The sequence below is a fragment of the Scyliorhinus canicula genome, chromosome 6 (assembly GCF_902713615.1).
Source record: "Scyliorhinus canicula chromosome 6, sScyCan1.1, whole genome shotgun sequence".
In the NCBI taxonomy this organism is placed as follows: domain Eukaryota; kingdom Metazoa; phylum Chordata; class Chondrichthyes; order Carcharhiniformes; family Scyliorhinidae; genus Scyliorhinus; species Scyliorhinus canicula.
The window spans coordinates 59,505,459-59,525,985 of record NC_052151.1 but is presented as its reverse complement, the minus strand read 5'-3'; the positions used below and the strand labels follow the sequence as shown (position 1 = coordinate 59,525,985).

Below are 20,527 nucleotides of genomic sequence, written 5' to 3'. Positions count from 1 at the left end.
GGCAAATGGAGTAAACTGAGGAAAATGTGAAATAGTCAATTTAGGCATGGAAAAATAAAAAGGAAGCATATTATCTAAATGATGAGAGATTGCAGAGCTGAGATTCAGGTGGATAGGAGTGTTCTGGTGCACGAATCAATAGGCTAGTATGTCTTGATTGGACAGGTTTGACTTGTTTAGAAATCTAAACTCCGCTGTAGTTTAGAAAAGTGAGAGGCAACTTGATTGAAACATACAAGATCCTGCAGGGCCTTGACAGGGTGGATATGGAGGGGATGTTTCCTCTTCTGGTAAATTCTAGAACTAGGGGTTACTGTTTAAAAATAAGGGGTTGTTCATTTAGTACATGAAAATAAAAGAAATAAAATAAAATAAAAGAGTCCTCAGTTATTTTTTTTTCCAATTAAGAGCCAATTTAGCGTGGCCAATCCACCTAACCTGCACATCTTTGGGTTGTAGGGGTGAAACCCATGCAGACATGGGGAGAATGTGCAAACTCCACACGGACAGTGACCCAGGCCGGGATTCGAACCCGGGTCCTCAGCGTCGCAGTGCTAACCACTGCGCCACATGTCGCTTTAGGGGTTGTTCATTTAAGGCAGATTTTTTTTTTTAAATCGCTGAGGGTTTTGAGTTTTTGGAACTCTCTCCCTCAAAAGGCAGTGGAGGTAGATTCTTAAAAATTTTTTAAGGTAGAGCTTGGTAGATTCTTGATGAACAAGAGAGTGAAAGGTCCTCGGGGTAGGGCAGGAATGTAGGGTTGAGGTTACAATCAGATCAGCCATGATCTCATTGAATGGCAGAGCAGGTTTGAAGGGCCGAGTGGCCTACTCCAGCTCCTAATTTGTATGTTGCAGCAATGGAAAAACAGTGATTTGCTTGATCACCGTTTTCTATTGCACATTGTTGGTGATACCCATGGTAGTGGCGGAAACTCATACCCATTCCCCCAACCACCCCTCCTTTTCTCGTCAATGTTCCTCGCTCCACAAGCACTCCGCTCCGCGTTGAGATTAGGTTCCATTTCAGGCTAGCGAATACATGCAACATCTCATCACTCAATGTCCTGAGGTGAGCTTCCAGAACGGGCCACTGGATAACAATCAAGAGCGGAAATCCTCCTCTTCCCTAACCCAGCCGAAACTGCAGCAGCATTGTTGTAGCCCCCGCTGAGATACCCTAAATCAGCAAAGAGCAACCACTCTGCATTATCCTGAATCATCAGGAAGTTATCAAAATATTTTGAATTAAATAGCTCATGTCTACATTCTGAAACTGAAGCCACACAGCATCCAATAGACAAAAATAATAGGGATCTCACATTTTAATAGGACAGGAATTCAAAGGGAATGCAGTCTAGCTCCTTCTGTGGTAGAGGAAGTTAGAGCTAAATAGTTACCTTTCCCTTGAACATATGTTCCCACCATAAAGCATCAGTGGATTTCATTCAAAAATATCTTGCAAATTTTTTTCAGAACAGAAAATGTCAAGTTTCTATTTTGGCCTCTAATGGTTATACCATTGTCATTAAATTATGATCATAGCATACATGATACAAATCTAACTGAAGTAAAATCACAGATGTCGGAAATTGTCAGTAGCTTGACCTGCAGCCATTACACTGATGAAGTTTAATGTTGCCTGTGGACTACAATCGAATCGGAGAACTCCAAGTGTTAAATTTGCGCTAGGTTAAAATTTCTGATTCTATTTCCTAACCTCTAGTTGCCAGATGGAATTGAATTCTCTCTTGGAAGAAACTAATTGGATCTGCTCCTCTGCAGATGTTTTTACTGTTTTCTAGGTTAATAAAACTCAGAATGTACACTGTGGCTCCAAACAACTGGACTGCTCCTGGGGTCCAAAGGTCAGTACAAAGCCGAACAGAAATACACAGAAAAAACAAACAACACTCTTGTTTTCACAGCTGAGATGGACAGCTCTTAAAGAAGACCGTGACAGCTGGTCAAGTGATCCCAGCTCTCAGGATGGAAGCAGTAATTTGTTGCCATGACGATAACCATCATAAAACCTCACATAAACCCCTCCAGTTTGATGAGCATTAACCGTAGGTCAAAATGGGTCTGTTTTTGTTAATGCATATACAGCTGTATCTGGTTAAACTCCTCTTATGCAAGCAGAATTCTGCTCAACTTGCATAATGTACAAGAAAACCTCCTCTAAAAATAAAAAAATACATCAGATTAAAAGGTGTACAACTTAATTTGTTTTCCCCTGATGGAAATAGGAACACTAATTAGATAAATATGTTGTCCAATGACACCTGGCCGGAGCCATTATATTGAAACGCAGGCAGGCGGCAGTCCTGTGGGATGTCCCTATTTCCTTGTGGAACAAACATTAAGGGTTTTTTATAGTATCTGTCTTTGACCTGGAGAGGGCAGAACTGCCTGGGTTCAGGGCATGCCTAAGCAATTCCCTTTCCCCCTCCCAATCTTTTTCCTTTGGCCTTCTGCTGCAAACCTGTTCTGACTGATCGTTTGAAATTATTTGCAGTTCTCTGGCGTAGCGTTAGCAGAGAAGAGGAAACGGTGAAGTACAATTTCCACATAAGGCGAGATGGACAGGAGATGCTCTCAAACTACTTCATACTTTGCCCAGCTTCAAGCTGCTCATAGTTCTGGTTCAAATATGCTGGACAGTAATTGGGAGTGTGAACTCTCTGATGGGTCCCCACACCCCTCCATCACCTTTCCATCTCGGAGCACGAAGGCCAATTGTCGCATTCTCACAGTTTCAGGCTGAGGTTTCTAACTCAATACAGCCCTCCTCCCAAACAGCTACTGTGCATATGACTACACGACAGAGGTGCGAGAAGGCAGCTCACCACCACCACCATCTAGAAGGAAAATAGTGGCGGGCAATCAATACTGGCTAGCCAGTGACGGCCACGTTCCATATATTCATTTTTAAAACGCACAGACCCAGGAATTCATTGTCCGGAATGGCTCGGTGCTACACAGAAGGAATTAATCATCACTTTTAAGAAAGTTAAATTATATTCCTGGAAGGATGAGGCAACATTAAAATTAAATGGGAGAAGTCAATAACAATTAGGGAAATTAAAAAGCATATACATGTTTCTTGAAACTGGCATTTCAAGATAAACAAGACCATTAACATAATGCATCAAATCTTAATATCCAAGGTTCATGCAAAGTATATACTGTGCAACTTTGGAAGAGGAGACCTGGCAAAGATCCAGTGGACACAGTTTATATATCACAAGTGAGACAGCTCGCTAACAACACAAAAATTAGATAAAAGTCATGCCCTGTAATTCTATATATGTGAAATAATTCCTGGGTTTCAAAATAACAGCCCATTGGCAGCTTATGCATCCAGGCACTCCAGGCCATACAATCGAGGAATCTCTTTCTATTTGATTCTACTGTATGTGCTAACAAGCCATGTTCAAGTTTTGTAGGCCTGGAAGTTAGGGCTGAACTATTAGTATTAATGCTTCACCGGTGAACACCAAGATCTATCAGTATATTAACCTAGCTTGAAAGATGTGCAATTTAATGGTCTGAACCTAAAGAATACAAATTCTAAACAACACAGAGAAAGAAAACCCTACCTGCAACCAGTCGTACAGGTTAATCAACCGTCCACACTCCAGGTGAAGTTTATAGACTATACATATATCAGGTGCTGTATTGGTAATGGTCCCTCCCTCACTCCTCAAGACTTCATTCTGTTCCATTGCAAAAGGGTAAAATTAGGTTAATTTTTAAGAACAAAAGGTGGCACTTGCTGTATAATGATAGTGTTTGTGGAATGGAGAGAACAGGTTTAGGCCATTAGAGCCAGATGACTGATGCAATTGTCTGCATTTTCCTCTTCCACTGGGAAAGGGGGGGGGGGGGGAGAGAGAGAGAGAGAGAGAGAGAGAGAGACTGTTGCTCCCTACCCGGTCTGTCCCGACTCCCCCTTGGCTGTATTATACATACTGCTTCCCTACACGTGAATGCTGGAGGAGCCCGGCCTTCTACTTTGAGAGGATGATACAGCAAAGTTCATGTGTGAGATGTGAAACCATTCTCAAGGCAGTGGTAGGTGGAGACGCTTACAGCTATCTCATGGAATATACAGTGCAGAATGAGGCCATTCGGCCCATCGAGTCTGCACAGACTCACTTAAGCTCTCACTTCCACCCTATCCCTGTAACCCAATAACCCCTCCTAACCCTTTTTTTTTGGGTCACTAAGGGCTCTCGCACTCACCCCCACACACCCACCCAGAACTCTCACACTCACCCCCACACCCACCCAGAACTCTCACTCACCCCCACACACCCACCCAGAACTCTCACATTCACCCCCACACACCCACCCAGAACTCTCACACTCACCCCCACACACCCACCCAGAACTCTCGCACTCACCCCCACACACCCACCCAGAACTCTCTCACCCCCACACACCCACCCAGAACTCTCACACTCACCCCCACACACCCAGAACTCTCACTCACCCCCACACCCACCCAGAACTCTCACTCACCCCCACACACCCACCCAGAACTCTCACACTCACCCCCACACACCCACCCAGAACTCTCACACTCACCCCCACACACTACCCAGAACTCTCACTCACCCCCACACACCCACCCAGAACTCTCACACTTAGTCCCGCACACTCGCTCAGACTCTCACACTTAGTCCCACACACTCGCTCAGACTCTCACACTCACTCCCACACACCCACCCAGAACCCTCACACTCACCGCCACTCACCCACCCAGAACTCTCACACTCACCCTACACACTCGCTCACCCCCACATACCTACCCAGAACTCTCACACTCACTCCCACACACCCACCCAGAACTCTCACACTCACCGCCACACACTCGCTCAGACTCTCGCACTCACCTTATCGTTCCAACATTTCTCACCGGCGCTTTGAGCGAGGATAATATGCAAATGTGACCTCCAAAGCCAAAAGGTTGGACAAGCCTTTATTAAATGTTGAAATGTAGTTGCATAGTGATATTGTCACTAGACTAGTAATCCAGAGATCCAGGGCAAGATCTGGGGACCTGGGTTCAAATCCCACCATTGCAGATTTCAATAAAAATCTGTAATTAAATGATGACCACAAAACCATTGCCTACTGTCATGAAAACCCATCTGGTTCACTGAAGTCCTTCTTTCGGGGAGGAAATCTGCCATCCATACCATGTGACTCTAGATCCACAGCAATTTGTCCTCTGAAATGGAGGGTAATTAGCGATGGACAATAAATGCTGCCCCAGACAGTGATGCCCACACCCCTTGAATGAATTAAAAAAAAAAAAAAACTGGCTGTTTGCAGTGTCTTACCTGTAGATAGTAGTACGGGTTACTTAAGGCCGTCTGCAAGGCTGTGCGGGGCGCAGCATTTAAATGTCTCCGAATTGTACCAGCACCACTGAAATATACAACCTCATGGAGCGGCTGAGTCTCTGGTGGTAAAAGGTATTGTCTGCAAAGAGCACAAAAAATATGGTCGCATTATTATCTGATACCTTATAACAGCGCAAACAATCCCAGGTGCCTCACAGTTGTGGAAAGGTGGTGGGGCGGGTGGGGATAGAGAAATCCATTTAAAATGCACCTAATATCCAGATCCTGTGTGGATAACTGGTTTGAGTCTACTCTGCTCTAGCAAAGAACTTTGGTCAAAATCTACCACTCTCCACATCATCAGAGACGAGATGTACGACTGAAGTCTGCAAACGCTGGCAGGAGGAACAATGTGGGAATTGCCCAAGGAGTTTGAACATCCAATGGGCAGTTCCCCTGCTCTCCAAGACCCTCTGCCATTTAGCTAGAATGTGGGACTTCAGAGATCCCCCCCCCCCCCCCCCCCCCCCCCCCCCCCCTCCTCCAGAGGCAATCTCACCATCATTGCCACTGCTTGGTAGATGCCCACCCCTACAGTGTTAAACCATGAGCAACACAAGGAGTGAACACCATCATACTGCTCTTTCCTTGTATTCTGCACTTTGTACTTTGCATTAAAATAAAATATAATGGCCATAAATAAGGTAGTCACGACTTCCGGTTGCGGCGATGCAGTGCTAAGCCGCACGTTCGGTGGCTCCCGCTGTTTTTGGACTTTCGGGCTCTTTTAAGGGCCCGCAACGGCGCTGTTTTGACTTTTCCCCGGGTGGGAACGCAGCCTCTGTGCTTGGCGGCCGGTGGATGGGCTGAACTAGAAGTGGAGCGACCAGAAAATCAACTTTGCAGCAGAAGAAGGTGCGAGGCAGAAAGGACAAGATGGTGGCAGACGGGGAACCGGCAGCGTGGCAGCAGTGGGCGAGGGAGCAGCAGGAGCTGCTGCTGTGCTCCTTCCAGGAACTAAAGGCTGAGATCCTGGAGCAGTTGAGGGCATGGCTGGACAGGCTCGGGGTGACTCAGACGGCTCAGGCTGCGGAGATTCGGGAGCTGCAGCAGAAGGCTTCGGAGAACGAGGACGAACTCCTGGGCCTGGCGGTGAAGGTGGAGTCGCACGAGGCGCTTCACAAGAAATGGTTGGCAAGGATGGAGGAGATGAAGAATCGCTCCCGCCGGAAGAATCTGCGGATTTTGAGCCTCCCGGAGGGGCTGGAAGGTTCGGATTTGGGGGCCTACGTGGTCCTGATGCTGAACTCGCTGATGGGCGCTGGGTCGTTCCGGGGACCCCTGGAGCTGGAGAGTGCCCATCGGGTGCACTGAGTGTCGCTCTACGCGGACGACCGTTTGTTGTATGTGGCGGACCCGGTGGAGGGAATGCCGGTGGTAATGGGGATTCTCTGGGAGTTTGGGGATTTCTCAGGGTATAAACTTAACTTTGGGAAAAGTGAGCTGTTTGTGGTCCACCCGGGGGACCAGGAGGGGGGGATTGGGAGGCTCCCGCTGAAAAGGGCGGAGAGGAGCTTCAGGTACTTGGGGGTTCAGGTGGTCAGGAGCTGGGGGGCCTTGCATAAGGTTAACCTCACGAGGCTGGTGGAGCCAATGGAGGAGGAGTTTAAGAGGTGGGACATGCTACCGCTGTCTCTGGCGGGTAGGGTGCAGTCAGTCAAGATGACGGTGCTCCCGAGGTTTCTGTTCCTGTTCCAGTGCCTCCCCATCCTTATCCCGAAGGCCTTTTCAGGTGGGTTAACAGGAGCATTACGGGATTTGTGTGGGCGCACGGGACCCCGAGGGTGAGAAGGGTGTTTCTGGAGCGGGGCAGGGATACAGGAGGGCTGGCGCTGCCCAACCTCTGTGGGTATTATTGGGCTGCCAACGCAGCGATGGTGCGTAAGTGGGTAATGGATGGGGAGGGGGCAGCATGAAAGAGGATGGAGATGGCGTCCTGTGTGGGCACGAGCCTGGAAGCGCTGGTAACGGTGCCGCTGCCGCTCCCTCCAACGAGGTATACCACGAGCCCGGTGGTGGCGGCTACCCTCAAGATTTGGGGGCAATGGAGGCGACACAGGGGGGAGGTGGGGGCCTCAATGGGGTCCCCGATACGGGGGAACTACCGGTTTGTTCCGGGGAGAATTAATGGCGGGTTCCTGAGTTGGCACAGGGCAGGTGTTAGGAGGTTGAGGGACCTGTTCGTGGATGGGAAGTTTGCGAACCTGGGTGAGCTGGAAGGGAAGTTCGGGCTCCCCCCGGGGAACACCTTTAGGTACATGCAAGTACGGGCGTTTGTCAGGCGGCAGGTGGCGGGGTTCCCTCTGCTGCCGCCGCGTGGGGTTTAGGAAAGGGTGCTCTCGGGGGTATGGGTTGGAGAGGGGAGGATCTCGGAAGTGTACCAGGTGATGCAGGAGGTAGACGAGGCCTCGGTGGGGGAGCTGAAAGGTAAATGGGAGGAGGAGCTGGGTGAGGAGATTGAGGAGGTGACATGGGCGGATGCCCTGGAAAGGGTGAACTCCTCCTCTTCTTGTGCGAGGCTTAGCCTCATACAGTTTAAGGTGCTACATAGGGCTCATATGACCGGGACAAGGATGAGCCGTTTTTTTGGGACTGAGGACAGGTGTATTAGGTGCTCTCGGGGCCCAGCAAACCATGTCCACATGTTCTGGGCATGCCCAGCGCTGGGGGAATTTTGGAAGGGTGTAGCAAGGACGGTATCGAGGGTGGTAGGATCCAGGGTCAATCCAGGCTGGGGACTCGCAATATTTGGGGTTGCAGTGGAGCCGGGAGTGCAGAAGGTGAAAGAGGCCGGTGTTCTGGCCTTTGCGTCCCTAGTAGCCCGGCGGAGGATTCTTCTTCAGTGGAAGGATGCGAGGCCCCCAAGCGTGGAGGCCTGGGTCAACGATATGGTGGGGTTTATTAAATTGGAGAGGGTGAAATTTTCCCTAAGGGGGTCAGTGCAGGGGTTTTTCAGGAGATGGCAACCATTCCTAGATCTGCTGGCAGAACGGTAAAATCAAAAGGTCAGCAGCAGCAGCAATCCGGGGGAGGGGGAGGGCTCTTTGTTTTTGGTTGAATCTTTGCCAACGACGTACGTTTACTTATTGTTTCTCATTTGTATATATGGGAGGGGGGGGGGGGGTTGTTCTTTTTGTTCTTAGAATTTTCTGTTACTGTTTTCTTTCTTGTGAAAATTTGAAAAAAAATTATTTTTTAAAACATAAATAAATAAATAAGGTAGTCACTAAAACTCCAATACGGAATTGAGCAGAAACTTCAAAATCTAGAGTGGCGAGAACGTGGAATTTGCCAACACATTGAGTGATTGCGGCAAATAGCATAGATGCATATCTGGGGAAGTTAGATAACTACATGAGAGGAAAAAGAATAGAAGGGCATGCTGATAGGATGAGATGAAACTCACATGGAGCACAAATACCATCAAATACAGTTGGGCTGTAGGGCCTGTTTCTGTGTTTTAAATTCTGTCGTAAGTCCCAAGTTGACAAGGTTTTGCTAGTTTGCAATGTTGGGAATGGGGTGTAAACAATAGTTTGCTGGCTCTTTAGTGAGCTTGTTGAATAAACACAAACCATACCGTCTTTCCTGTACACAATCGGCAGCGATCGGGACAGAAAAATATCCGTCAACGCTGCATGTTCACAATTTGAATCCTTTAAAACTGCTGCGTTAAAAGGATGACGATGCCCGAATCTGAGGTAACATAACATTAGGGCAAAGCAAGAGAGAGTTTCATTCTGAAGTTAATCCAAAACAACTGAGTCACAACTGATTTGACAGATGCCCCTGTCACTGCCTCAATGTTATCCCCTCCACTACTGATCCATTATAGCTGTAGTAGGCCTGTACATTATAGCTGTAGTAGGCCTGTACATTATAGCTGTAGTAGGCCTGTACATTATAGCTGTAGTAGGCCTGTACATTATAGCTGTAGTAGGCCTGTACATTATAGCTGTAGTAGGCCTGTACATTATAGCTGTAGTAGGCCTGTACATTATAGCTGTAGTAGGCCTGTACATTATAGCTGTAGTGGGCCTGCAGAAATCCCTTCACAACCAGAAGTCACACTTCATTATGTAGGCATTTGCGATACCCAATTTGCACACTGCAAGTCCCCACAAAGAGCAACAAGACAAACAGTAGTTAACTTGATTTTTGTTGGTGTTGATTGAGGGAATAATTTTTGACAAGACACTGGGATAATGTCCCAGGTCTTAATCAAACAGTGCAATGCAATGTGGGTTTTTTTTTTTGCATTCTTCTGAACAGAGAGGCTGGTCATCGATTTAAGGTCTCATCCGAAAGAAGTGCTCTTCTTTCTATGAGGTACTTCCCGAGTACCGCATAGAAATGCCAGCCCAGATCACATGTACAAGTCCTGGAATGGGGTCAACACATCCATGACCTTGTGACTCAGAAATGACACGTACCTCCCATGGTGACCAATGACGACACTTGAATATAACTTCAATAATATTACCCAGCTCTGCTCGGAATGAGTGTTTCAGGTAAAAGCTGGCTGAAGGATAAGAATGACATGCCTTGTGGGATCCAGGATTGTGGATCACCTCTTTATTTCCTGTTCCTCATTTCCCTGTTTCTCGCCAGTGTAAGCAATGTCAATTGCTCTAAAAGTAGTCCCTTGTACTAAAGTAGAGCCAAGACGGCTAAAGCTGGCATCTAGACTGGGCATATTAGTCCATATCTCTTATCATTACAGCAATGGCAGTTCACTAAAGTTAGCAAGTTATGTGTATCATTAATGTTTCTTCAAACAACAGAGAGAATTTCCAAGACATTGCCTAGCAACAGAGAAAAGAACTAACAAAACATTCTCAAAAGCAAACACTGATTGAGTCAGGTTTAGTGAAGCAACGAACATTCAACTCTGGGTGACACGATGAGGGCAAAAAGGTCCACCGGAACCAACAGGCAAGCAGGAACAAGAACTGCTTCTCAGCAGATGGTGAATACAATGCACAAAACATTTTATGGCAGATTGGATTTCCCTTCTTTCCTGGATTTACTTCTCATTTTATTTCTACAAATTATTTTTCAGTTTTGTTTGCAAATTGATTGAGCCAATGTGTGTCCTGATGGTTTTAACAGAGCTACAAAACTTAGATTACCAGGGGGCATAGGTTTAAGATGCGAGGGGCAAGGTTTAGAGGAGATGTACGAGGCAAGTTTTTTTACACAGAGGGTAGTGGGTGCCGCTGCCGGAGGAGGTGGTAGAAGCAGGGACGATAGTGACGTTTAAGGGGCATCTTGACATATACATGAATAGGATGGGAATAGCGGGATACGGACCCCGGAAGCGGAGAAGATTTTAGTTTAGACGGGCAGCATGGTCGGCACAGGCTTGGAGGGCCGAAGAGCCTGTTCCTGTGCTGTACTTTTCTTTGTTCTAGATGAATTCATGTTAAAATTGGGGCAATAGGGACTTCTGATGGGGACATGTGGAAGAGCAGTCACCCACAAGGTGGCTCCCGCCGGAGAACTTTGATTTAAGCCCTTTTCACCCAATTTTTGGAGGGGATTTGGGTTGGAATTTAATTTGTTTGATGGAATTTGGATAGTTTGATGGGATAACCCACATCAAAGGGATGCCCAATAAACACAAGGCTTGGCAGCAGAAAAATCAGGAATCGTCATCTAACTCTAAGCTTTTAAGAGGTTTGGCTATGAAGAAAATAGGGGAGGCTCCTGCATCGGTAGCCACTGCACTAACCGCTGAGATGCTTACAGGCATCCTGGTGGGGGAACTTCAGAAACTACGGAGGGAGGTCGGAAGATCATGAGAGAATGATTGAGGGGGCAATGTTCTATATTTAAGCGACCGTGGCAAAAATGGATTAAGTGGTAAAGACCCAGGGCGGAGCTAAAAGAGATGGAGGTGGCTCTTTCAAGGCAAAGTGACCAGATCACCTCCCTGGAAGTGGAGATGGTGCAGGTGGCTGGTGACAAAAAGTCATTAAGGGCCAAGGTGGATAATTTGGAAAATCGCTCCAGAAGACAGAACCTGAGGGTTGTTGCGTCACCAGAAGGATTGGAAGGTTTGAATCCCACTAAGTTTATGACACAGTTGTCCTGGAAGATGGTGGGGGAGGGTGAAATGGCGTCCCCTCTCGAGTTGGATCGGACCCACAGATTATTGAGGTAGAAACCCGGTGCTGGTCAGTCACCGCGAACAAACATTGTGCGCTTTCAGTTTTCAAGAAAAAGAAAGTTCTGGGGTGGGCAAAAGATCATCAAGACCAAAGATGTGCGGGTTAGGTGGATTGGCAATGCTAAATTGCCCTTAGTGTCCAAAAAAGGTTAAGTGGGAGTTACTGGGTTACAGGGGTAGGGTAGAGATGTGGGCTTGGGTAGGGTGCTCTTTGTAGGGGCCGATGCAGACTCGATGGGCCGAATGGCCTTCTTCTGCACTGTAAAATTATAAGACTTCAGATGGGAGGGCCATGTTGTGAGGATCTTTCAAGATGTTGGAACAGAGCTGGCCAAGAGGTGTGCAGCATTCAACAAGGCCAAGGCTGTGTTTTATCGGAACAATGGGCAAAATTCTCCCCTACCCAGCGGGGCGGGGGGTCCCGGCCTAGCGGAGTGGCGCCAACCACTCCAGCGTCAGGCCTCCCCATAGGTGCGGAATTCTCTGCACCTTTAGGGGCTAGGCCCGCGCCGGAGTGGCTCCAGCTCCACCGACTGGCGCCAAAACTGGCGCCAACGGCCTTTGGCGCCGGGGCTGGCCGAAAGGCCTTCGCCGATCGGCGTGAGTCCGCGCATCCGCCTCCGCCATGGTGGAGGCTGTGGCGGCGGCGGAAGAAAAAGAGTGCCCCACGGCACTGGTCCGCCCGCCGATCGGTGGGCCCCGATCGCGGGCCAGGCCACCGTGGGGGCACCACCTGGGGTCCGATCGCCACGCACCCCTCCCAGGACCCCGGGGGCCTGCTCGCGCCGCCAATCCCACCGGCACAGAGGTGGTTTGAACCACGTCGGCGGGAGAGGCCTGACAGCGGCAGGACTTCGACCCATCGTGGGCCGGAGAATCGCTGCGGGGGGCACGCCGATCGGTGGGGTGCGATTCCCGCTCCCGCCGATTCCCGGGTGGCGGAGAATTCCGGGCACGGCGGGGGCGGGATTTACACCAACCCCGGGCGATTCCCCGACCCTGCGGGGGGTCGGAGAATTCTGCCCAATGTTCAGTTTGGCGTGGTTTATCCTGCACGCCTCCGAGTGACTTATGATTTGAAAGATTATTACTTTGCAACTCCGGGGAAGGCTGAGGAGTTAGTCCTGAAACAGACTAAAATCAAGATAGCTGTGAATTATATTCACAGCTTTGACAAAGAGTCATTGGACTCGAAACGTTAGCTCTTTTCTCTCCCTACAGATGCTGCCAGACCTGCTGAGATTTTCCAGCATTTTCTCTTTCGTTGTGAATTGAATGATTGAGAGATGTCTGTCTGGGGATGGGAATGTGATTTGTAAAATTTGGTGGGAATGTGATTTGTGGGATTTGGTGGGATGTTTATTGGGCATTTTGGAGTTTTGTATTTGGATATTTACTGTGGGTTTTGTGGGATGGGTGTTGTTCTTGTTTTTTTCCTTTTTCCTGGAACGATTATAAAGTTAGATTGTGGGCAGGGGGCTGGTTGGTGTTATGTTTTTTTGTTGTTATGTTTATTACTCTGGAGGACTTCCTGCTAGATAAATAGTTAGTTAACGGGAAAAGTGGGATGGTGGTAGCTGCAGCTATGATGCTACAACCAAGAAAGCACAACTGCGCCTGTACTTGCTCAGGAAACTAAGGAATTTTGTCATGTCCACTTTGACTCTTACCAATTTTATCAGATGCACCACAGACAGCATCCCAACAAATTCAAAAATAGCTTCTTCCCCGCTGTTACCAGACTCCTGAATGAGGATGGTTGGAGCGGTTTGGAAACATGTTTATAGAAGGAATTTCGCTGGTTTTGAGGAGTGGTTGGGTAAATTCCAGCTTCCGGGAACTAATCTGTTTAGGTATTATCAACCTTTTTCGTAAGGAGATTCCTTCCTTTCCCTTATAACCTTATCCATCAACGAGGGCGAGAGTGCATTCGATGGTTGAGCTGGGGGAGGGAAGATATCGGATCTTTATAGAAAAGCAAATTACTGCGGCTGCTGGAATCTGAAACATAAACAGAAAATACTGGACAATCTCAGCAGGTCTGACAGCATCTGTGGACAGAGAAGGGAGCTAACATTTTGCGTCTGGATGAGCTTTGACAAAGAGTCATCGAGACTCGAAATGGGAGGGTCCAGTATTTCCTGTTTTTGTATCGGATATTTATCATCGGCTTGTGTCGATGGAGCAAGCCCCATTGGATGAGGTTAAAGGGAAACAAGCGGGAGAGGGAACAAGGTCAGATGTTTGAGCGGGGGGGTGGGAGTGAGAGATGGCGTGTGGAGTGAGGCTCTACACAGACTCGACTCCACCTCATCTGCTAGGTTCAGCTTGATTCAGTTCAAGGTGATGCATAGGACACAACTGACCAAGGCACGGATGAGTGGGTTTTTCCAGAAGTAGAGGACAGGTGCGAGCAGTGTTCATGGGGACAGGTAAATCATTCACATATGTTCTGGTCTTGTCCTAAACTTGTGAACTTTTGGGTCTCCTTCTTCAGCACCATGTCAGGGATTCTTGGGATTGAGTTGGAGCCTTGCCCTTTGGTAGCTATCTTTGGGGTCTTGACTCGCCAGAGCTGCAGATGGGGGCAAAGGGGGATGCTCTGGCCTTCGCCTTGCTGATAACCCGAAGGAGAACAAAGAACAATCCAGCACAGGAACAGGCCCCTGGGGCCTCCGAGCCTGTACCGGTCATGATACCATGATACATGTGCCATATCCCTCTATACCCATCCTATCCATGTATTTGTCAAGATGCCTTTTGAACACCGTTAATGGTATCTGCTTCCACAACCTCCCCTGGCAACGCGTTCCAGGCACTCACCACCCTCTGCATAAAAAAACCAGCCTCGCACATCTCCTCTAAACTTTGCCCCACGGACCTTAAACCTATGCCCCCTGGTGACTGACCCCTCCACCCTGGGAAAGAGTGCCTGCCCATCCACTCAATGCATGCCCCTCTTAATCTTGTAGACCTCTAGCAGGTCACCCCTCAACCTCCATCTTTCTAATGAAAACAGTCTGGGTCTATTCAGCCTCTCCGCATAGCCAACACCCTCCAGACCAGGCAACATCCTGGTAAACATCCTCTGCACCTTCTCCAAAGCTTCCACATCCTTCTGCTTGGGTGGAGAACTCTGGTTCTGCCCAGTGCTTCATTGTGGTTAAATGACCGTTTGGAGTTTTTGCACTTAGAAAAGGTCAAGTATAGCATGAGGGGTTTGGCAGAAGGGTTCTCCCCAAGGTGGCAGCCTTTCATTTCCTATTTCAGGGAGCTGGTTACCGTCAGATGTTGGAGGCGGGTTCTGGGATTTGTTTTAGGTTTTATCTTTGTTATTTTTCTTTGTGGGTGTGAGAGGATTGGGGTGAGAGGGGGTTAAGTCTAGAATTGTATTTGTGTGTAACATGGTTTTACGGTATTATACTGAAAATAATTATATATATATTTTTAAAATTGGGGTAATTGCACAAGCAACCTGTTTGGAATTTTTAAGTCAGTACTCTGGCTGCATTTTAAATAACCAAAGTGCAAAACAGAATAAGCAGAATAAGAGAAGTCCAATTGGATTTGTCTAATAAACATCGGTAAAGATTCATTGGTCAGTTTTCACTTAAAAATATTTCCCCATATTGTATACGTGGGGTGCAGTTAGCTCAGTGGGCTAGATGGCTGGACTATGATGCAAAATAATGGCAATGACGCAAGTTCGATCCCTGTACTGACTGAGGTAGTTCGTGGGGACCTGCCTCTTCTCATTACTCTACATTTAAAAAAATTAATTTAGACTACCCAATTATTTTTTTCCTATTAAGGGGGAATTTAGCATGGTCAGTCAACCTAACCTGCACATCTTTGGGTTGTGGGGATGAAACCCACACAGACACGGGGAGAATGTACAAATTCCACATGGACAGTGACCCAGGGTCAGGATTTGAACCCGGGTCTTCGGCGCCATAGGCAGCAGTGTAACCACTGCACGCTGTGCTGCCCCTCATTGCTCTACATTTGCAGGGCATTGCTCCGCAGACTACATATAACCTGTTGGTTTCTCTCTCTAATAGAGAGAGATACTAATGATCCTTTGTGACCTATACTTAGCATTGTACACAATTTAAAAAATGATTAAACCATGCTATAAGATTTTCTTTTTTAAATTATGTGTATGATATTCATGCATATTTCCCAGCAAAATACCGGAATCTCAAGAATTCTTACGGCGCAGGAAAAGGCTGTTTGGACCATTGTGTCTACACCACAATACACAGAATATTCTAGGCTTCTGCTCAAGTCAAGGACAGAGTTAAAATATTGACATTGCCAAACTTCTTTGACCTGTTCACTGTGTTAAAATCAGGATTATGTGTATGAGCTGCTCTGATAGCCTTTACGAGCACACCCTACAAGGTTGAAAACCAGTGGCAATAATTCTCTACAGGGAAAAATGAAGTCAAATTTAAGCTGGGGACTTTGAAAGGAGATTTATTGCAGACTTTATGGTTGTTTGCTTATAGAAGCATCATCAGTGATGCAACTGCAGGGATGCATTGAGCGAGTCGATCTGACATCACTACTTTATCAACAGGGATTAAATCATTCCGAAGGATGTGATTGCACTGGAGGGGGTGCAGAGGCGATTCACCAGGATGTTGCCCGGGACGGAACATTTTAAGTTATGTTGGATAGGCTTGGGTTGTTTTCGCTGGAGCAGAGAAGACTGCGAGGTGACCTGATCGAAGTGCACAGGATTATGAGGGGCGTGGACAGGGTCGATAGGGAGTAGCTGTTCCACTTAATGAAGGGTCAGTCCCCACGAGGGGACACAAGTTCAAAGTGAGGGGTAGGAGGTTTAGGGGGGACGTGAAGAAAAACCTTTTTACAGAGGGTGGTGACAGTCTGGAAAGCACTGCCTGGGAGGGTGGTAGAGGCGGTTTGCCTCACATCCTTTAAAAAGTACCTGGAGGAGCACTTGGTATGTGATAATATTCAAATATGGGCCAAGTGCTGGTAAATTAGGTAGGTAGGTCAGGTGTTTTTCACATGTTGGTACAGACGATGGGCCTCCTCTGCACGGAGAGATTCTCTGAACGACACTGTCTATTAACCATTCGGACATCAGTTTGGCAGAAGGCAAACTTGGTTTGAATCATCTCCGATGAAGCAGAGTCTTTGTGAGCAGGTTTCCTGGAAATGCTACCCAAGTACAGTTGCACAGAATGATGCACCAGCAGAATTCTGCCCAGACCAGTCACTGTTTAGATACCAACAAAACTTTTGTTAACTATTAAACAAGCACATTATTGTAGCTGGAGCAGTGGCTGACTACAGATTTAACTTTTGCAAATCTGCTGAATTTCAGTCTCAGTACAGAGAAGCTGATGTACCTTTGCAGAGCATGGCTGATCAGAATCTGCACAGGCCGCAGCCTGGAAAAAGACCATCTCGCAACCACAGGAGGGAAGAAACTGAGGAAAATGGCACAGACAGACAGAAGACACTGAAGAAAATTTGTCTGAAAAATTTAGCATAACTCCAAGTTCACAAATCCTAATTGACAAGCCCCCTGGACTGTTGAGAAATGTCAGAGGGGAGACAGCGGAGCCGCTGGGCACAATTTTGCAATCCTTCCCAAATTGTGAAAATTGTTTTGTGGGATTGGAAGCTTGGGCGGAGAGATGGCAGATGGAGTTTAATCCGGACAAATGTGAGGTGATGCATTTTGGAAGGTCTAATGCAGGTAGGGAATATACAGTGAATGGTAGAACCCTCAAGAGTATTGAAAGTCAGAGAGATCTAGGTGTACAGGTCCACAGGTCACTGAAAGGGGCAACACAGGTGGAGAAGGTAGTCAAGAAGGCATACGGCATGCTTGCCTTCATTGGCCGGGGCATTGAGTATAAGAATTGGCAAGTCATGTTGCAGCTGTATAGAACCTTAGTTAGGCCACACTTGGAGTATAGGGTTCAATTCTGGTCGCCACACTACCAGAAGGATGTGGAGGCTTTAGAGAGGGTGCAGAAGAGATTTTCCAGGATGTTGCCTGGTATGGAGGGCATTAGCTATGAGGAGAGGTTGAATAAACCCGGTTTGTTCTCACTGGAACAACAGAGTTTGAGGGGCGACCTGATAGAGGTCTACAAAATTATGAGGGCATAGACAGAGTGGATAGTCAGAGGCTTTTCCCCAGGGTAGAGGGGTCAATTACTAGGGGGCATAGGTTTAAGGTGCGAGGGGAAAGGTGGAGATGTACGAGGCAAGTTTTTTTACACAGTGGGTAGTGGGTGCCTAGAACTCACTGCCGGAGGAGGTGGTGGAAGCGGGGACGATAGTGACATTTAAGGGGCATCTTGACAAATACATGAATAGGATGGGACTAGAGGGATACAGACCCAGGAAGTGTAGAAGATTTTAGTTCAGACGGGCAGCATGGTCGGCACGGGCTTGGAGGGAGCTTGGAGGGCCGCAGGGCCTGTCCTGTGCTGTACTTTTCTTTGTTCTTTTAATAGCCAACACATTATTTTTGTTCTGTGCTGATTGGGGCGCCCTTTAAAGATGGTGTTCCGAATTCTGTGGAGCCTTGCCAGCTCTTTCAGGTCCAGCCCCACCAGACTGATCCCCCCCCCCCCCAAAGAAAATTTGGCTGAGACTTCCGGAATGAATGGTCGCACACAGCGCAGCTCCGGCACAAAGACGTCGGTTTGGGCACTTTATACCCGTTAGTGGGGTAGCTCTGGCAGGATGATTCTATGAAAGTGGTGCAGATGGTGTAGACGGAGAGGTTCTCCCCGAGATTGGCAACCAGACCCGGCAAAAAACACTAAAGACCTGGCTAAGGAATTGGATATATCTGTGGGGCAGCAACAACAATTGCAAGAATGGCGTCGCCATTGGAAAAGCCCCAGATGGGGCAGTTGATGGCCTTCATCAAAGATGAACATCGCCAGCAAAGGACGGAGATGCACAGTGACTGGTCAAAGGCTATTGAGGGAGCAGTAGCACCTCTGCGAGGATCGATGGACCGTGCAGAGAAGTACCTTGAGGTGCAAAAGGGAGACAATATGCGAGGTGAAGAAGGTGGTGTCCGACCAGAGCAATCGGATTGTGTCCTTGGAGGAGGAGATGGCGATCCTGAGGTACCTCTGCAAGTCACTGAGAGCGAAGGTCGAAGAGCAGGAGAACATATCCAGGTGGCAGAACCTGCAAATATCCCTCGTGACTGACCCTTCATTCACTGCCAGAGGGTGTGGAAGGAACGAGTGCCATGAAATGTGTCAGAGATGCTGGCCGGGTTGGTGGAGGAGAGGATGCTGGATAAGGTGGACCCAGAGGTGGACAGGGCCTTCAGGTCTCTAAGACAGAAGCCGAGGGTGGGTGAGGTGCCACGGGCAGTGATTATGTGGTTCCACAAGTTCGTTGAAAACAAGATCATCTTGCAGTGGGCTAGGGAGAAGGGAGACTATGAATGGGAGGGGAATCGTGTCTGAATATACCAGGACATTGGTACGGAGCTGGCGAAGAGCCAGGCTGGATTTAACAGGGCCAAGGCGGTACAGAAGCAAAATTTGGTTTGGGGTGCTGACCCGACAAAACTGTGAGTAACATTTGAAGGCCGAGAGTCTTATTTCAAAACGGCAGAAGAGGCCAATGACTTTATAAGGGACCATAAACAGGGGGAGAACTGAGAGTTGGTGTGAGATGGGGAGTTGCATCTGCAAAGGCTGGATGTTATGGCTATTGTGTGTTGTCGGAGGGTGTTTTTTGAGGCGCAAGCCTCTGGTAAGAATTGTAACGTGGAACGTCCATGGGTTAAATGGCCCGATTAAAAAGACTTGGATTTTTGCATACCTGAGAAGTTTGAAGATGGAGGTGATCATTTTACAGGAGACACACCTCCAGGTGAAGGAATGGGTGGGACAAGTATTTCACTTGGGGTTTCACTCGAAGTCACGGGGGCGGCATTTTGTTGAACAAAACGACGGTTTGTGGGGCCAAGGAAGTACGGGATCCGGGGGTAGATATGCGATAGTTAGTGGGGTGCTGGAGGGGATGTTTGTGGTGCTAGTTAACATATATGCGTCGAATTAGGATAATGCGAGCTTTATGAAGGGTTTACTGGGAATTATCCCAGACTTAGATACTCACCAGTTCGTTACAGGTGGAGATTTTAACCGTGATGGAACCAAGGGTGGATAGGCCGAGCCCCAAATCAATGGAAAGGTTGAAGATGGTGAAGAAGTTGGGAGGGTCAACGGAACGTATGGGATAGGTTGATCCGTGGAGGATTAAGAACCCAGGGTGTAGGGAGTACTCCTTCTCACACGTGTATAAGGTGTATTCCAGAAGCAATTTTGTTGTGGTGAGTCAAGCGGTGTTGATGAGGGGGGTGGGGACGGAGTGTGTAGGAATCGTGATGTCGGATCACGCTCCGTATTAGCTGGAGGTAAGGCTTAGCTCGGGGCAAGTGCAGAGGCCGGGATGGAGGCTGGATTTGGGTCTTTTGGCAGATAAGGGTTTTGTGAAAAGGTGAGATCAGCGATTGGGGATTATGTGGAGCTGAATCAGAATGGGGAGGTGTCGGCAGCCACGTTCTGAGAGGCATTGAAGGTGATGATCTGAGGGGGGATTATCTCATTCAATGCGCACAGGGATAGGAGGAGGGGGGAGGTGCATGGACGTTTGTTGGACGAGACAGTCAAGGGGGACAGGAGATACTCGGGGGCTCTAACTTGGGGGTTGTTGGCAGAGAGGAAGCAGGGGCAGTTTGATAGGTTGACAACGGGAAGGGCACTGGAGCAGCTACAGAGGGCGAGGGGGTGCATTATGAATATGGAGAGAAGGTGAGCCGTATGCTGGTTCACCAGCTGCTGATGCAGGCTGCGCCCAGGGAAATTCTAAGGGTGCGAACAGAGAAGGGAGAGATGGTGTCAGAGCCCGGAGGATAAATG

At 48.0% G+C, this 20,527-nt stretch overlaps 1 protein-coding gene across 2 annotated transcripts in view; it reads right to left on the bottom strand.

The window, feature by feature from the left end:
• orc3 (origin recognition complex, subunit 3) overlaps positions 1–20,527 on the bottom strand; it is a 122,239-nt gene that overhangs the window by 18,085 nt on the left and 83,627 nt on the right. For both annotated transcript variants that reach the window (XM_038799332.1, XM_038799333.1), the window contains 2 exons: positions 5,351–5,492; positions 3,602–3,718 (listed from right to left, as the gene is read on the bottom strand). In XM_038799332.1, the coding sequence (XP_038655260.1) occupies positions 3,602–3,718; positions 5,351–5,492 (259 nt within the window). The remainder of the gene's footprint in view (positions 1–3,601; positions 3,719–5,350; positions 5,493–20,527) is intronic.